The sequence below is a fragment of the Biomphalaria glabrata genome, chromosome 18, assembly GCF_947242115.1.
Source record: "Biomphalaria glabrata chromosome 18, xgBioGlab47.1, whole genome shotgun sequence".
Classification (NCBI taxonomy): Eukaryota; Metazoa; Mollusca; class Gastropoda; family Planorbidae; genus Biomphalaria; species Biomphalaria glabrata.
The window spans coordinates 24114942-24132675 of NC_074728.1; the positions used below are offsets into that span (position 1 = coordinate 24114942).

General features: G+C 41.0%; 2 protein-coding genes across 2 annotated transcripts in view; one reads left to right on the top strand and one right to left on the bottom strand.

Annotated features, from left to right (window-relative positions):
- Window positions 1-201: 201 nt before the first annotated feature.
- On the bottom strand, window positions 202-2286 carry LOC129924048 (uncharacterized). Its single transcript, XM_056017679.1, has one exon. The coding sequence runs from the start codon at window positions 2284-2286 to the stop codon at window positions 202-204; it is 2085 nt and encodes a 694-aa protein (XP_055873654.1).
- Window positions 2287-8911: 6625 nt separating this feature from the next.
- LOC129924049 (histone H1-beta, late embryonic-like) overlaps window positions 8912-17734 on the top strand; it is a 45866-nt gene continuing 37043 nt past the window's right edge. The window contains exon 1 of the mRNA XM_056017680.1: window positions 8912-8942. Within this exon, the coding sequence (XP_055873655.1) occupies window positions 8912-8942 (31 nt within the window). The remainder of the gene's footprint in view (window positions 8943-17734) is intronic.

Consider the following 17734-nt stretch of genomic DNA (forward strand, 5'->3'; position numbering starts at 1 on the left):
GTGATTGAACCGTTCTACAAGACCATTTGCTTGGGGGTGGTATACCGAAGACCGAAGATGTTTTGCATTAAAGAGAGCATACACCTCCTTCATTAACTTCCCTGTGAACTGAGAACCATTGTCTGTTAATATCTCTTCGGGAAAGCCTATCCGAGTGAACATATTGAACAGAGCTTCAGCCACATGTTTAGAGTCTATGCTTCACAAAGGGGCGGCCTCTGGCCATCTTGATGCTTGACATATGACACAAAGAATGTAGGCGTTTCTTTTCTTCGTGCGGGGTAGAGGACCAAGTATGTCTACAGATACTCGTTTAAACGGAGTTTCGATCAAAGGGGTTTTTCCCAGAGGAACGGGCGGAATGCGATTCTTTGGTGACAACTTTTGGCACTGTGGACATGAGGCGACATATCGTTTGATGTTTTCGGTCATGCCAGGCCAGAAGTAATGGAATCGGATCCTGTTGAGGGTCGAGCTCTGACCTTGATGGGCACTTAAAGAGGAGGCATGACCTGTTTGCATAACCTGCTCCCTGTATGGTTTGGGCACAACCAGCTGGTTGCAGGCATCTGGTTCTTTACCTCGTCGATATAGTAGCCCTGTTTTAAAGAAGAATTGTACCTTGCCAAGGGCGGGTTCACCTTCTTGGGCGAACCTAAGATATTTTTGAAGCGAGGGGTCTTGCTTCTGAGCTTCCCTAATCTCAGTGGGAATGGTATTGACTTTGAGGGAGTCAGATTCTTCCACTTGTATCTGTGATCTGGTGAGAACAGGTGCAGAGACGCTGGGGTATGGTGGTGTTCCTAGAAACACGTATCGGCAGCCTAATATGAGATCATAGGCTGGGGATTTCATCACAATCGCTTTGATGCGACCGCGGACATATTTTGACTCTACATTTATGAGAGCCATAGGTAGAGTCTTGGGCGGACTCTCCAAATCAACTGTTTGGATTTGGGTAGTCTCATCGATGTAGTCACTCGGGCTTACCAATGACTCCCGAACTACAGCTTCCACCAAGCAACCTGTGTCGTTGAGACAAGTCACAGCTCTCCCGTTGACCAGCGCCTTTTCGACACTTGGGGGATGAGGAGACTCACCTGACTGAGCGGTTACTGCGGCCAAGACGAGGGCTTCAGCATCACTCGGTGCAGGATTGCGTATACTATTTAGAGTATGGGTGGGCTTACCTCTGCTCCGACAGTCTTTAGTGTCGTGCGAGTTAATTTTATGGAAATTACACCATTGTTTAGGAGGCGGGTGAGAAGATCTATAATTAGCAGGGTTCGGGGTATTGGGGCGAGGATGAACGGCCTGGTTGTTTTTGTGGTTGGGTGGGTTGTTTTTCCCTTGGTGGGAGTTAGCTCTATTTGTGCTTGCTTGGGGCTTTGAGTCTTCCGTCTTTGTCTTAGTGTCACGTCTGGCAGCTAAATATCGGTCTGCAGCAATTGCAATGTCAGAAGGGTCAATCACCTGTTGCTCATTGACATATATTCGAGTTTCCTGCGTTAGGCAGTCTCGAAGCTGCTCAGCCAGAATAAGGTTTCTAAGACCTTCAAACGTTTCGGGCATTTTGCTTAGGGCTAGCCATTTTCCGAGGTATTTGTCCAGCCTGTCGCAAAGATTGACATACGTTTCTTTGCGCTCAAGGCGGGACCCTCGAAACTTCTTATGGTATGAATCAGAGGTTAGCTCGAATTGAACCAATAGTGCCTCTTTTAGGGCTTCAAAGTCCTCCCTTTGGTATGAGGGGAGCTTTGTGTAAGCCTCGTAAGCCTTGCCTCTAAGGCATTGAGCTAGCCTGAAACACCACCTATCCTTGGGCAAGCTATAATAGCGTGCCACCTCTTCGAATCGTGTTAAATAAACTTCAACACTTTCGCTCTTCTCATCGAAGGGCTCGAAGGGGATGTTGGGTGAGTTATTTGAGGACCCTTGGCTGGAGGCTGGGCTAGCAGGCTGAGAATCAGCGACTGTGCGAGCCGTCTCATTCTCTTGAGCTATTTTAGCTCTTTCAGTCGCCTGTCTCTCCCGCTCCATGGCTAACTCGTGCTCATACTTCCCTTTATCTCTAGCTAATTCGTACTCATTTTTGAGTCTATCACTTTCGTTTTTCTCCCTCTCTATTGCTAACTCGAATTCCCGCTTCTCCCACTCATCCAACTTTTGTCGGATGTAGTCAGAGCGGCTAGGCCCCTCTAACTCTAACAATGCCGCTGTCTCTGTCAGCTCTTGTATTTTCAGTTTTTTGTCAGAGTCGGTCTTGGACCTTGTATTGCTGGCCATTGTGTATTTATGAGGGAAATAAAAGGGAGACTAATAAGACTGAAAAGATAGATATTACTGAAGTAAGAGCGCTATATGAAGCCCGTATGAAACAACCACGTTGCCCGTAATGATAATATAATATTAAGCACAGTGATGCAACTTAAAATAACCACAAATAATAATATTAAACTAAGTTAATATGTGATAACATCTAAAGTAAGATAGATATAAAATAAAGACTCTAGTAACACTCTTCACTCAGTTTGCAATCCGCTACTTTAAGATAATGAAAGTATATTATATTTAGGAAAGTTCTACTGCTGTATGCCTGTGCCTGTCTAATATAGGATTCTAGTTACAGATCCCGTGACAAGACCCCATTTATATGTGACGAGATGTTAATTAGTTAATATATGGCTTGTTTATTTAGGTCTAGGGGAAATTTGATTAATTTTATCCCGCTCACATATAAGATTTTGTACAGGCACACCGCAACTAACAGTAAGAACAGACCAATATCATATGTTTGTAAATAAAATAATTTAATAAATGAAAGTTTACAAAGGAAAATGATCAAATAAGATTATAATTAAGAAAATAAAAGAAGGTGCTAATATCTAAAATAACTGCTCATCATGGATTGCTAATTATTGAGTGATTGGAGGAGAAGAATGTTCCTATGTCTGCTACTTATTTTTCTTAGCTGCTAGCTCCTGGGTCGTCTTCTGGCGGTCGTAGGACTGGCACTCAGAAGGATGAGTCATCCGGCTCTGTCTTAGGACGTCGGCTCGGGATATCCCTATGCTGTAGGCAAGCTGGCTCTATAGGTGAGGCCGCTGCCTGTTTAGCAATAGAGATGGTTGGTGCTGCAAACTAAGTTGTAGTGGGACGATCTCTCAGCTGTGATCTCTAGCTCGTAGAGAGCCGTGCTAACTCAACACCAGTTTATCTTCTGCTGCGAAGGGTGCTCTAGTCTGTCGGCATTAGGCACTAACTATTGGGCAGTGGACAGTTTGGGCCGGGTACTGGGCAGATGATACTGGGCAGTATAGGGCACTGTGGACACTGGGCAATATGTTAGGGCCAAGGACAGTAGGCAATGCCTTCTTGCTAACAGGTATGTAATTGGGGGGGGGGTATCTGGTGTGGTCTGCCTCGGTTACAGCTTTCTATGGAGATCTGGTAGTTGTAGCAATCGTGTGTAGTAACCTTGGGTAGCAATCAGAGGTAGCAATCAGGGGTAGCAACCAGGGGTAGCAACCAGGCCGTTTGTCCCTAATGAAATCTCACAACTAAACTTCCTAACAGAGGAGACTGCATGAATCCTAGCGGGCCTAATTTGGAATGCTTTGGTCCCTCTCTATATATAGATGGGACTTTTCGTTTAACGGGTGGGGAAGAAAGCTAGCTGATTTTCTCACATGTATCGATGTACCGGAGATGTCAGGCGTCAGGTCAGATTTATGGTCAATATTCGTTGCCTACCGTGGGAGTAAAGTCTTAAGCGAATATGTATCTGTCCAGCCCGAGTGCAATGCTATTCTTAGAGCGATGCGTATCCTGCGGGGGGGGGGGGGATAGGTGTGAAAAGTTATTAGGTCGCGGAGCGACTTGTTGTGTGCTGGTCACCTGTCCAGCGGTCAATAATTAAAAGTTAGCCCTGGAGAGGCTAGTTAATGTTTTACGTCGAGATTCGTCCCGTGAGAAACGGTGCGAGGGGGGATAAATCCTACAAGAAATTAGTTATGGGTGGACAAGAAAATAATTGTTTTATGTTAAAAAATTAAAGTTTCTCACGGTTTGCTGGGAAAAACTCAAATGAACTTTTGCATGCAAGTTTCGTATCGTCACACTGCCCTAGAGACCACATAGTCTGAAAAGGGAACTTTACGTTTTTTTAAAGATAAAGGGAACTTTACTTTTTTTTTTTAAGATAAAGGGAACTTTACTTTTTTTAAACATAAGACTAAGTAGGAACAATGTAATGTAATTTTGACTCATTTTGAGGCGTCTAAAATACAGCATTACGTAGTTATGTCCTTTACACATGAGGCGTCAAAGATAAGGATTAAGTAGTCAATCTCACGAAATTTTGAGGCGTCTAAGATATAGCCTTACGTTCGCAATGCCATTTACATGTGAGGCGTTAAAGGTACAGCATTAAGTGATCAAATTTACCGAATGACTAAGGCGTTTAAACTACATGAAAAATTGGTCAATGTTATTTAATCCTTGAGACTTCCTAAATACACCATTCAATGACCCATGTTTATTTAATGTTCAATAGCTCTTCTTTGAGGCGCTTGAGACGTTCAAGGCTATGAGGCGACTGTGATAAAAGCTTGAATCCTGCTGAACTGGTTCGCCTTAATTCCTGTTCCTGGCGAGCGCCCTCCCGTCTGTCGTTGCGCGGTTCGAGTTCGGCAGAGCTCCTGACAGTTGTGTCAGACTTGACCTTAGCTGGGCAAGGGGCAGCCTGGGGGAGCGTGGTTGCCTTGTGGTCAGCTAAAAAAGAATCATCGTGAAGACAGCGTTAAATATTAATTTGTTTCGTCTGTGGTCAATCTAAATTTTTACTTTTCCATTTCATATTTCGTTTTAAATGTGCTATAGTACATCTTCTTGTCTGCTATAAATATCATCAGCGGTCTTACCGTCTTAGACAGATGACATTTTGAGAGAAAGAGAGAGAGAGAGAGAGAGAGAGAGAGAGATTAAAGCAATCAATGCTTTAAAAACCTCACAAACAGAAGTTATCTGTATTTGGTATTGAAACTTAGAAGAATTCATCATATATATATATGGCTCCTTTTGTCTCGAAAGGCAATGGATGCGCCCAAGTGAGTCACTGGTTTTGGCTTAATCTTGAGACGGGGCAGAATCTGGTGTGGCTAATCAAGCCAATTCTAGAACGGCAGACTTTGCCACAATTCGTACATGTGTATGCCTCTGATTTAGGGCTAGCAGACAGGGCAGCTTTCTTTTTATCCCTCTTGATTAAAGCCGCTTCAATTCTTTTGTTCTCAGCAAGGGTTGTCCCAGCACGCACAGTCTGTCTCCATGCACTCCGGTCTTTGGCTATGTTTTCCCACATACTTTCGCTGATGCCTGAGGCTCTCATGTCATATATATAACGCATAAAGATATACATATAATAACGCAGATTCTTATTTACACATTTATCCACAGGCTGACTTAATCCTGTGCACTCCCAGGGGAGCATAGGGCCGCAACCACACCTCTCCACCGAACTCGGTTTTGAGCAGCTTTCTTCATCTGCTCCCATGTCATTCCAGTACCCTCAGCTTCACTGATGACTGACCTCTTCCAGGTTTGCTTGGGTCTGCCCACTTTCCTCTTTCCTTGTGGGTTCCAGTCAAGTGCCTGCCTTGCAACATTGGCAGCTGGTTTTCGCAGGGTGTGTCCTATCCAGCTCCATTTTCGTTTTGTGATGTCTTGGGCTATGGGCTTTTGTCTAGTTCTCTCCCACAAATCGATAGCAGTTATCTTTTCTGGCCACCTAATTCCTAATATCCGCCGCGGCGTAGGCATCTGTTAACAAAGGTCTGGAGCTTTTCCATATTTGTTTTAGTGACTCTCCAAGTTTCTGAACCGTATAGAAGGACAGACTTAACGTTTGTATTATAGATTCGTATCTTGTTGTGTAGAGACAATGCCTTTATCCACAGAACAAAAATTAAATTATATCTGCGTTCTGTTGAGTTTGACGTTATGAGTTTGATGCCCAAACTATGCTGGGGAGGGGGGGAGGGCAATGCCCGCCGACCTCCTCGTGATGTTCTCTGTAAGGGGAGTAAGTTCACCATCTTGATCTCGGGTTGTTCCGGAAAGTGCTAACGTTTCAGGAGCCTCCGACTTGCCTGGCTGACTCCCACGCTCGAATGGTGCAGAGCTTTTGCTGGTGGGGTTTTGGGGGGAAAAGCTGAACTCAGACTGACATGGTTTGTGCACGCTCGTCTGATGTAGAGACTGCTGTCTGTCAGGGTCTAGAACTAATGCTGAAACTGTTCAACCGCTGTCCTGGAGACAGGTGAAGGGTCAAGCCATTAAAATCTGCGGGCTATAAACTGGTGGTTACAAAAAAAAAGATCTCCTGCCTCATTCTTTTAACGTGAACTAGACCCTGGTGATGATTTCAAAACTATTTCCCGCGGGAAACATCCATGTATTCCGGCCGCTCTAAATGTATGCTCAAAAAACAAAGAGAATCCAAGTACTGCTCTCACATGTTCTTACGACGTGGCAACGAGCTATTGCCCACATGTTGTGACGTTGCAGGTTAGTGCTGAGGCCTTCTTTAATGAATGGGCTAGGCTGTAGATGAGTGTTCATTGAGAATTCTCCTTGTAATGCAGGGGTTCTCAACCTGTGGGTCGCGACCCCTTTGAGGGTCGATTGACGATTTGCCAGTGGTTGCCTAAGACCATCGAAAATATGGATTGTTATTGTCTGCGTTGCTGTGTGTGTGTGTGTAATTGGGAGGGGTCGCGGCAAAGTGAGGAATTGTAAAAAGTGGTCGCCGAGCTTAAAAGGTTGAGAACCGCTGTTGTAATGTGACCCGGAAGCCGTACCTGCTCTCTCCCCACCCCCACTGACAACCAATCAAAAAACTTTATAGGAAAGTTCAGAGTGACGAAGCAACGAAGATATCAAGAGTGACCAACCTTTGTCTGATATTAAAACTGGAAATATTCAAATTTCACGTCCTCACCCACTTAATCTGAGAGTTAAAATGTTAAGTGATTACTCTCGCCTGGTAGAGGTTTAAAAAAACAATTGTTATTACGAAGAGCGAGTATTCTTATAATAACCAACTAATATTCATTCTCGAGCACTGCCAGGGTAGAGCTTCGTAAGAGAGAAATCAAAATTCAGTGTAGGTCATTTATCAATAATAGAAAATGCCTCCTCTGTTTGGGACCCCCTCAACACAAGGAAACATTTAGAAACTGAAACAGACACAAAATAGAACAGTGAGATTCATAACAAATGATTATTCACATTTGACAAGAGTAACATCTTTAGTAAAATGATTACATTTTAGGACACTTCAGGACAGAAGACTCAAAAGTAAAGTAGCAAATATACATAAAACACTGAACCATAATCTTCAAAAACAAAAACAAAATTTAATAAAATACTCTGAAAGACACAAAGATAAAGGCACATTCCTTGTACCATATGCTAGGACAAATTTGTACAAATACTCCTTCTTCCCTAGTGCTATTAGAGCATGGAATGGGTTGCCTGAGCTAGTCAGGAAAACCAGTGACTTGGCAGAATTTAAGTCATTGGTTAATATGCATGACTGAATGCATGCCGCGTAGGACGTAACCATCTTCTTTTTTTTGAAGTAACGTCTGTATTATATATTTATATAGTTAATAAAATCCTAAATATAAGTGAGGTAATCTTTTTGTCAGATATTTATGCTTGCTGGAGTAGGATTGTTTATAATACTAAATATGGAACATTTTTTTTTTAATTCAGTAGTTTCAAAGGTTTTATATCGTCAAAAACAAAGAAAACAAATGTTATGGTCTCTCATGAAAAGTAACATACTACCTCAGAAATTGTTCATAAATTATTTGGTTGTCCTATTTTCCTGCTGTAGGCATCATGGCTATTGTTCTCTGTTGTAGACACATGTACTATGTGTATTATACATGTTCTCACAAGACTAATGATGAAACGGGGATACTTCCGAAGGCAGCCGTCTCCAGTTTCCATGGAGACTTGGAAGCCAAAGAAATCCCGGGAAATACAATGCTTAATGTGTTTGTTGGTGTGTTAACTAGTTGACAGAGCAGCGTGAATCTTCGTTGTTCTTTACAACACTATATGCATACAGCTTGGCTAATCAATGCAACACATTGTGTCAGATGACGCTAGGTAGACATTATAGGATACAACTAGCCATAAATAATCGATATTTTATATATTGTTATCCTACAATAACATGATCGCTAAATAGCTTGCAAACTCTTTGAATATTTATTTGAATCTCTATCTAATAAAACTTTTAAGTCGGCGAACATTTTTTTTTATTCCCATCTGATTATGGACCTCATTCACCAATCGTAAACTAACAACATTTAGCCACGTGATTATATTGATAAAACAATGGAAACAAAGTATCACGTGACAGCCTGTGTGTATTATGCAATTTGTAATGAGGGGATAGAGAATCACGTGGCTAAATGCTGTTTGTTTACGATTGGTGAATGAGGTCCATTATTTAATCGGAGTGATTTTCTTTAGAATATTACATAGAGATTATAAATAAAACCTTTGCCTACAATGTCTATAGTCTATAATTTCATCCTACAAAACATTATTTTTGAAACAAGTTTGTTATATTAATTAATACAGTTGTAATAACTACTATGTTAGTAAGTAGAAATTGAATTTCAATTGTCATTAGTGTATTTATAATACAGAAATGCCCTTGTACCTTAAATAAAATACTCAGTAAGACATAAAGATAATGGCACATTCCTCGTTACGCGTTCCATATGCTAGGACAAATTTGTACAAATATCCTTCTTTCCTAGTGCTATTAGAGCATGCCTGAATCTGTCAGGAAAATCAAGACTTGGCAGATTTTAGGTCACAGATAAACATGCATGACAAGATTGACCTAGAGACACATGGTTGGACCTGTATTTTATAAGATAAGATAAGAATTAACGTCTGCATTTTATAAGATATAAGAATAAAATATAAGAATATAAGAATAAAATTGTCCATTAATGAATTTCTGCTGATGTGTTAGGCTTGCAATCTGAAATGTGGATCTTTTTAAGAATGCTTCGAGTGTGTCTTCGAGGTCAGTTGTCAATATCACTTCGTTTGATATAGCAACAGGGTTACGTCTTTCTTATATGAAATATGGATGGCTGCCTGGTCGTGCGGCTTGCGCGCTGGACTGTCGTTCGGATTTATCGATGGTCGAGGGTTCAAATCCTGCCCGCTCCCATCCCCCGTCGTCCTGCGGGAGGTTTGGACTAGGAAGTAAACTATCTTCAACTCTGAAGGAACATCCGAAACATGTAAAACATTTTACAAACAAACAAACATGATGAGACTTTTAATGATACAATAATAGACTCATATAAGGTGGATTATGATGACTTTAATCTTGAGTTACAATTAATAATGTGTCAATAATAACTTTGATTACATTCCTTCATTTCCGGATTCCATCTTCTCTCTCTTTCGACACACATTCGCACCATTCCACATTTACACTAAGATGGGCACGTAACAATCAGGGTATATTCAATATGTTGTTATTTTAGATCAGGGGTTCTCAACCTGTAGGTCGCCACCCCCTTGGGGGTCGATTGACGATTTGCCAGGGGTCGCCTAAGACCATCGAAAATAAGGATTGTTATTGTCTATTCTTCTATTGCTGTATGTGTGTGTGTGTGTGCGGGGGTCGCGGAAGAGTGGGGGATTGTAAAAAGGGGTCGCCGAGCATAAAAGGTTGAGAACCGCTGTTTTAGATTTTAGTTTTAGTATTTCAAGACCATTTTATTACTATTATTATGTCAGAAACGGACGAGTATTCATTCTCTGGCGATTCCAGGGTCGAGTTTCGTTAAAGAGAAACAAAATTTATTGAGGTCTTTTGATTATTTTCCACTGAGGAATTTTCTGGTGATGTGGCAGGTCTGCAGCAGTATCGCCATCTGACAGGCAACGAGAATTTCTGAGGTCTAGTGAACACAAACATGAAATAGAAACAATAGATACAATCTTCCATGTTCATATGCTCTTCGCTAGCAAAGTGGTTACCGTGTTGGCTTGAGAAGCCCAAGAAGACTTTAGCCCACGAGTTTGAATTCAAGTTGTTTAGTTTTTTTGTTTTATAAATACACTAGTCGACCCGCGGCGTAGCATACGCCGTTATTGTGCAAGGCGGCCTTACGCCAATCCAACATATATATATATATAACCTATATATATTTAAAAAGCGATCACCCAGATGCCCCGTTCTTTCTCCCTCACCTATTTCCCAACTGGTCCAGACAATTTATAGGATCAAAGCGTATTGCGAAAAAAGAAAAATGCATGAAATGGCACTAAATAAAATCAATTGGTAAAAATATTTCTAATCGCACAGATTTATTATTGTTAGTCTAGATCTATTACAAAATTAACATGATTGATCCAAACTAATTGAAACAACTACAATTAATATGAGCTTTTTTTTTTTTTTTTTGTTTGTTCCGCCTCTTTTTCTCTATCTCTCTCTTCTCCGTCACTTTTTTTTCTCTTTTTCTTACTATCTCTTTCTCTCTCTCTCTCTCTCTCTCTCGCTCTCTCTCTCTCTCTCTCTCTCGCTTTCTCTCATCTTTCTCTGTTTCTTCTACACTTAATACACAGTTCTCAACAAAAAAAAAACGAGCTCAATTCTGATGATTTCGGCCTGTCGTGTGTTGGTCGTGTGTCGTGCGTCGCTAGGGACGGGCACGAGTTGTGCTGGTCAGTAGTGTGTCCACCGCGAAGTGTGTACCACTCGAGGTCAATGACTGGAATATTTATGGCATGTCCAGCTCTCAGCGCCTCCCAATAGTTGAACAAGTGATCGATGGAGCCTTTGTGTTCATTGAATTGCTTCTTTCTTTCTCTCTCTCTCTCTTTCTCTCTCTCTTTCTCTCTTTCTCTCTCTTTCTCTTTCTCTCTCTTTCTCTCTTTCTTTCTCTCTCTCTCTTTCTCTCTTTCTCTCTCTCTCTCTCTTTCTCTCTTTCTCTCTCTCTTTCTCTCTCTTTCTCTCTTTCTCTCTCTCTTTCTCTCTCTCTTTCTCTCTTTTTCTCTCTCTTTCTCTCTCTCTTTCTCTTTCTCTCTCTCTCTCCCCTCTTTATCTCTCTAAAACTCTCTTACACGCGTGTTTCTTTTTTTTTTCTTCTCTCCCTCACTCTCCTCTCTCTCTCTCTCTCTTTATCTCTCTATTGCTCTCTTTCTCTGTCATTTATCATTCACTAATTCTTTTGTCTTAGTCGAAGCAAAAAAAAAATTGATTATACAAAAAATTGATGAAACAATTATTTAGACGTTTGATTATCCTATGAAGCCGAAATTAAGCACTTAGACTTTGAGCTGCATGACAACACATTGTATTAAAATGTTAGAAATATCACTTCATTAGGTATGGCATAGGAGTCGCGGTGGCTGAGTTGATAGGCGCTTGGTTTCCGAACCTGGGGTCCTGGTTTCAAATCTCGGTAAAGACTGGGATTTTAAAACTTCGGGATTTTTTAGGGCGCCCCTGAGTCCACCCAACTCTAATAGGTATCTGACTTTAGTTGGGGGGGGGGCGGGCGGTTGTTGGTTGCGTTGGACACACGAGAGTCTGTTATTTAACGATTGGCCAAAGAAACAGATGACCTAAACATCATCTGCTCTATAGATCGCAAGGTCTAAAAGGGGAACTACTCTTAATTTTTAGGACACATTTTCTTACGGACAATAATGATTTTGATTATTATTATGATGATAGAAACGAACGTGTAGTCATTCTCCGGCGCTGCCAGGGTCGAGTTTCGCTAAAGAAATCTTTTTAGTCGCGGCTCAAACCAAGAATGATGTAATATTAGTTTTATCATGCCGCTTATCTGTTGTTTAAAAGAAAAATAACGGATACACTTTCTATACAAATCAATAATGTTAGCTTATTATCGTTTTCAAAAAAAAATAAAAATAATAATAATAAAATCCGTTCACTTGTCCTGGTAGATTCTAAATTCCACTTCAGCTCTCCCATTTCATTAACGTAGGCTATAAATGTGGCCATGGTGCCAATCCATCAGAGGGCCCTAACTTAGGTAACATACATTTCTCAACATTTTGTTTCTGGAAAAGGTGTGTAGGACGGATTTTCTACTCTTTGTGTCGACGTTTCGGCGGCCCGGATGGAACCACGTTGCGGGTCGTATCTGGCCCGCTGGCCGTATTTTGGGTATCACTTAGTAAGTTAGTAAGAAGTCAGACGAGTAGTCATCTGGAAAGCAGTCAATGTAGTAGCCATGTAGTAATGTCCTTCATCGATGATACTGACTACACTAGGCTACACATACACTAGACTAAACACACACTAGACTACACACACACTAGACTACACATACACTAGACTACACACACACTAGACTACACACACACTAGACTACACACACACTAGACTACACATACACTAGGCTACACATACACTAGACTACACACACGCTAGACTACACACACACTAGACTACACACACACTAGACTACACACACAATAGACTACACATACACTAGGCTACACATACACTAGACTACACACACACTAGACTACACACACACTAGACTACACATATACTAGACTACACATACACTAGACTAGACTACACATACACTAGACTACACATATACTAGACTACACATACACTAGACTAGACTACACATACACTAGACTACACATACACTAGACTACACACACACACTAGACTACACACACACTAGACTACACATACACTAGACTAGACTACACACACACTAGACTACACATACACTAGACTACACATACACTAGACTACACATACACTTGACTACAAGTGCACTAGACTACACACACACACTAGACTACACACACACTAGACTACACACACACTAAACTACACATACACTAGACTACCCATACACTAAACTACACATACACTAGACTACACATACACTAGACTACACACACACTAGACTACACACACACTAGACTACACATACACTAAACTATACATACACTAGAGTAGAAAGAGACGGTGCCAAAAGCTATGGGCAACAAAAATCAACAAAAAAACAGAAGCCTCAGCTCTAGAAAAAAAAGAGTGTGCCAAGCGAAAAATGGCTGGCTTCTCTAACACCAAAGCGAAAGCCAGCTTAACCTGGGATATACAATTTGTGGACAGGAATGTCTCTCGAGAATAATGTTCCACAGTGACATGAACATGTGTACTACAGAATGAATCATAGTCGTTACGTCTGAAGGATGTCAACAATAACAAATATGGCTTCTTATTGCACCATTGGTATGCTTTTAATTAATGTAAATTAATGTACATTTACGTAAACTTCTGCTAATGAAAAGTTCAGCTAATACATGCTACATTAGCAAGTAAGAAAGTAGTTCCTTATCTTGTATATTACAGACGTTATTTCAAAAAAAAAAATAATAACTCTTGTCAGGAGTCATATAGTTCCTATAAGACCGGAGTGCATGGCGACAGACTGTGTATGCTGGTATGACCCTCACCGAAATCAAAAAAAGAAATGAAGCTAGTTTAGTCAAGAGAAAGAGAAAGAAAGCTACCCTATCAGTTAGGCCTAAAACAGTTGCATATACATGCACGAACTGTGGCAAACTCTGCGATCCAGAAATCCTTGATTCTGCCCCATATCAAGACGAAACCAAAACCAGTGACTCATCTGGGCGCATCTTTTGTCTCCCGAGACCGAAGGAGCCACATATAATATATACAGGGCTTTTTTTGTGACTGTACGCACCGGTTCGGCGTACCGGCACCTTTTTGAATGTGGGGAAAAAATTATTACTTTTCTTTATTTCAAAGAATATTATTAATTTATTAATAGTTAAAAGTTAGGCAATCAATTACTGAGTACCAGCACCTAATCACTGAGTACCAGCACCTAATCACTGAGTACCGGCACATAATCACTGAGTACCGGCACCTAATCACTGAGTACCGGCACCTAATCACTGAGTACCGGCACCTAATCACTGAGTACCGGCACCTAATCACTGAGTACAGGCACCTAATCACTGAGTACCGGCACCTAATCACTGAGTACCAGCACCTAATCACTGAGTACCGGCACCTAATCACTGAGTACCAGCACCTAATCACTGAGTACCGGCACCTAATCACTGAGTACCAGCACCTAATCACTGAGTACCGGCACCTAATCACTGAGTACCGGCACCTAATCACTGAGTACCGGCACCTAATCTCTGAGTGTACCGGCACCTAATCACTGAGTACCGGCACCTAATCACTGAGTACCGGCACCTAATCACTGAGTACCGGCACCTATTTGTTTTTACAAAAAAAGCACTGTATATATATATTTATATATGTATTATGTTAGTTGCTGTCTTTGTTGTCGTCCTGTCTTAAGACTTTAAAACTGCACACAGATAATATGTCTACAATTTGGGCCGGCCTTGGATAATTTTATGCAAAATGAATTTGGTGGTCTTAAAGGAAATAAAAAAATAAAAGGAAACAGTCATACTTCTCTACTATGTTTGAGATCTGATCCATGCTTCGAGATTTTTTTTATCTTATTTTTTAGTCTTGAGAAGCCCACACCAATCGGAGGCTTAGGGCGGCCCTGCTACAACTTATGCCTACTATTCCTGTGCCTATTATCAAAATATTTACAAATATCTTGTCAACTATTAAAATGGCAAAAACCTAAGGATTGTGGGATTGAGAACTTCATAGGGCCGCGCTGTTTCAATTCGTGCAGATAAAAATTATCATAAAATTTTCGACAAGCGTGTCGCGTACCACCTCAACTCAGAAAAAAAACATGTAGCCCAGTTTATTTTAACCCAATCTCTGCGGCTTTATGATGCATTGTGGGTTAGAAATCGTGATGTGTCCGAAAGAATCGAGTATTGAGGGGACCCAAAAGCATCGAATCGCGGGTCAAATCTGGACGTATTGAGGGGGATCACTAACTTAGACTATTCTTTTAATTACCTCACGGAAATAGTCTGTATTAATGCCCCTGACTAGACTCCAGTACATGCAACGTCAATGCTTTACAGGTTTATGACGTTCCTCCAGAAAGAAAGATTATTACGTCCTTCCCTCTCTCTCCTTCTGGACGGCTGTTGGTAAGGATTAAACTTAATACCACCACGATGAAGCGTTTACCACATAATCATGGCATTCCTCCTGCTGTAAAGTTCTTCCAAAGTTGTCTTGTGTTCAAGATTTCTAGTGTTGTGTTTTTTATTCATCTTTGGTGTTCATCTACTTTTAACGTGATGTGTTCATATATCTTCATTGTGGCTGCCTGGTGTTGCGTTATGCGCGCTGGACTGTCGTTCGGGCTTGTCTATAGTCCCGAGTTCATTCCCTGCCCACTGCCATCCTCCGTCGTCCTGAGGGAGGTTTGGGCTAGGAAGTAGATTATCTTCAACTCTAAAGAGACATCTGAAAAATATACATTTTACAAACAAACAGTGTGCTGTATCTTGTGCTGTGTTCATCTATCTTTAATGTGCTGTGTTCATCTATCTTTAATGTGCTGTGTTCATCTATCTTTAATGTGCCGTGTTCATCTATCTTTAATGTGCAGTGTTCATCTATCTTTAATGTGCAGTGTTCATCTATCTTTAATGTGCCGTGTTCATCTATCTTTAATGTGCTGTGTTCATTTATCTTTAATGTGCAGTGTTCATCTATCTTTAATGTGCTGTGTTCATCTATCTTTAATGTGGCGAGTTCATCTATCTTTAATGTGCAGTGTTCATTTATCTTTAATGTGCAGTGTTCATCTATCTTTAATGTGCTGTGTTCATCTATCTTTAATGTGCCGTGTTCATCTATCTTTAATGTGCAGTGTTCATCTATCTTTAATGTGCCGTGTTCATCTATCTTTAATGTGCTGTGTTCATCTATCTTTAATGTGCCGTGTTCATCTATCTTTAATGTGCCGTGTTCATCAATCTTTAATGTGCCGTGTTCATCTATCTTGAATGTGCTGTGTTCATCTATCTTTAATGTGCCGTGTTCATCTATCTTTAATGTGCTGTGTTCATCTATCTTTAATGTGCTGTGTTCATCTATCTTTAATGTGCCGTGTTCATCTATCTTTAATGTGCCGTGTTCATCTATCTTTAATGTGCTTTGTTCTTTAGTTATCTGTATTCACTCATCTTTAGTAATAAAATCAACATCAACACCAAAACAAAAAAGCGCCAACGACATAAAAAACAAAATCAGCATTACCACCAAAAACATCAACCACAATGTCAGCAAAGCAGCAATAGTTGAACTGATGGATGTTTGTTTCTTGTGTTGTTCTCGTTGTTTCTGTCCGTCCCTTTCTCGTCACGGGCAGCGTCTTGTTATCAAGAAAACTGGACATCATTTTTAGTCTACTTTCCCTATACACACTGTGACATTTCTCCATTTCCTGGAGCTCTTGTTGCGTGATCAGACATTCCAGCAGCACCCCCCTCCCTCCCAACAAACATACACCAAAGTATTGTCGGATTATTCTGAAAAATATTTAAAAAATGATAAAAAGAGTGAAAGAGAAGGGGGTAGAGAGTGGGAGAAAGGAATGAAAGGGAGATAAAGAAGGATGAGAAGGGATAGAGAGAGAGGGTAAAGATAAGAGAGAGAGAGAGAGAGGGTAAAGATAAGAGAGAGAGAGAGAGAGAGGGTAAAGATAAGAGAGAGAGAGAGAGGGGGTAAAGATAAGAGAGAGAGAGTGTAAAGATAAGAGAGAGGGTAAAGATAAGAGAGAGAGGGGGGGGAAGAGAAGAGAGACAGAGGGTAAAGATAAGAGAGAGAGGGTAAAGAGAAGAGAGAGAGAGAGAGATGGTAAAGAGAAGAGAGAGAGAGAGAGGGTAAAGAGAAGATAGAGAGAACAGAGGTTGAGAGAGGGACAGAGGGAGAGAGAGGGTAAAGAGAAGAGAGAGAGAGAGAGGGTAAAGAGTGAGAGAGAGAGAGGGTGAAGAGAAGAGAGAGAGAGGGTAAAGAGAAGAGAGAGAGAAAAGAGGTTGAGAGAGGGACAGAGGGAGAGAGAGAGAGGAAAGAAACAGAGGGAAAATGTTTAATAATTCCCGAAATAAAACATGATTCTTTTAATCTTTCCTCCCCCGCCCCCTGTGACCCAATTCTTTCACGTCTGCAGTACTAAACAAATTCCCGCCTTTTTTTCCCCCCCTAGCAGGCACGCCTTTACGCAGGGGCTGTGTCGGTATGTTAACTTTGCAAAGAAAAAAACAAAAAAACTAAAAATCAGAAAAAAACTACGATAGGGAAGGAACGAATTTTAAAAAAAATTGTGCCCCCCCCAAAAAAAAACTAAGGCTGTGTGGAAAGACGGAAGGAATTAGGCCGATAGAATAAAACTCTAGCTGGCACATTTTTTTGTTTTTTTGTTCTTTCCAGGCCACATTTAGCCGATCAATAGCCTCGCATTCAATTGCCGGATGGTTACCATGACAACGGGGCACGTCCAGGCCTCTATGGCACCAAATTTTGGAGAGTAAGGGACGGTTGATCTGAACATTGGCAAAAAACAATACTCTGGGAGATGGGTAGGGGGGGGGGGGTTTCTGGGGGGGGGGGGAGATTTATCATTCAAGAAAGTTGAATGAATTTTTTTCTTCCTTTCCGTGTATTTAAAAATATTGTAAAAAAAAATAG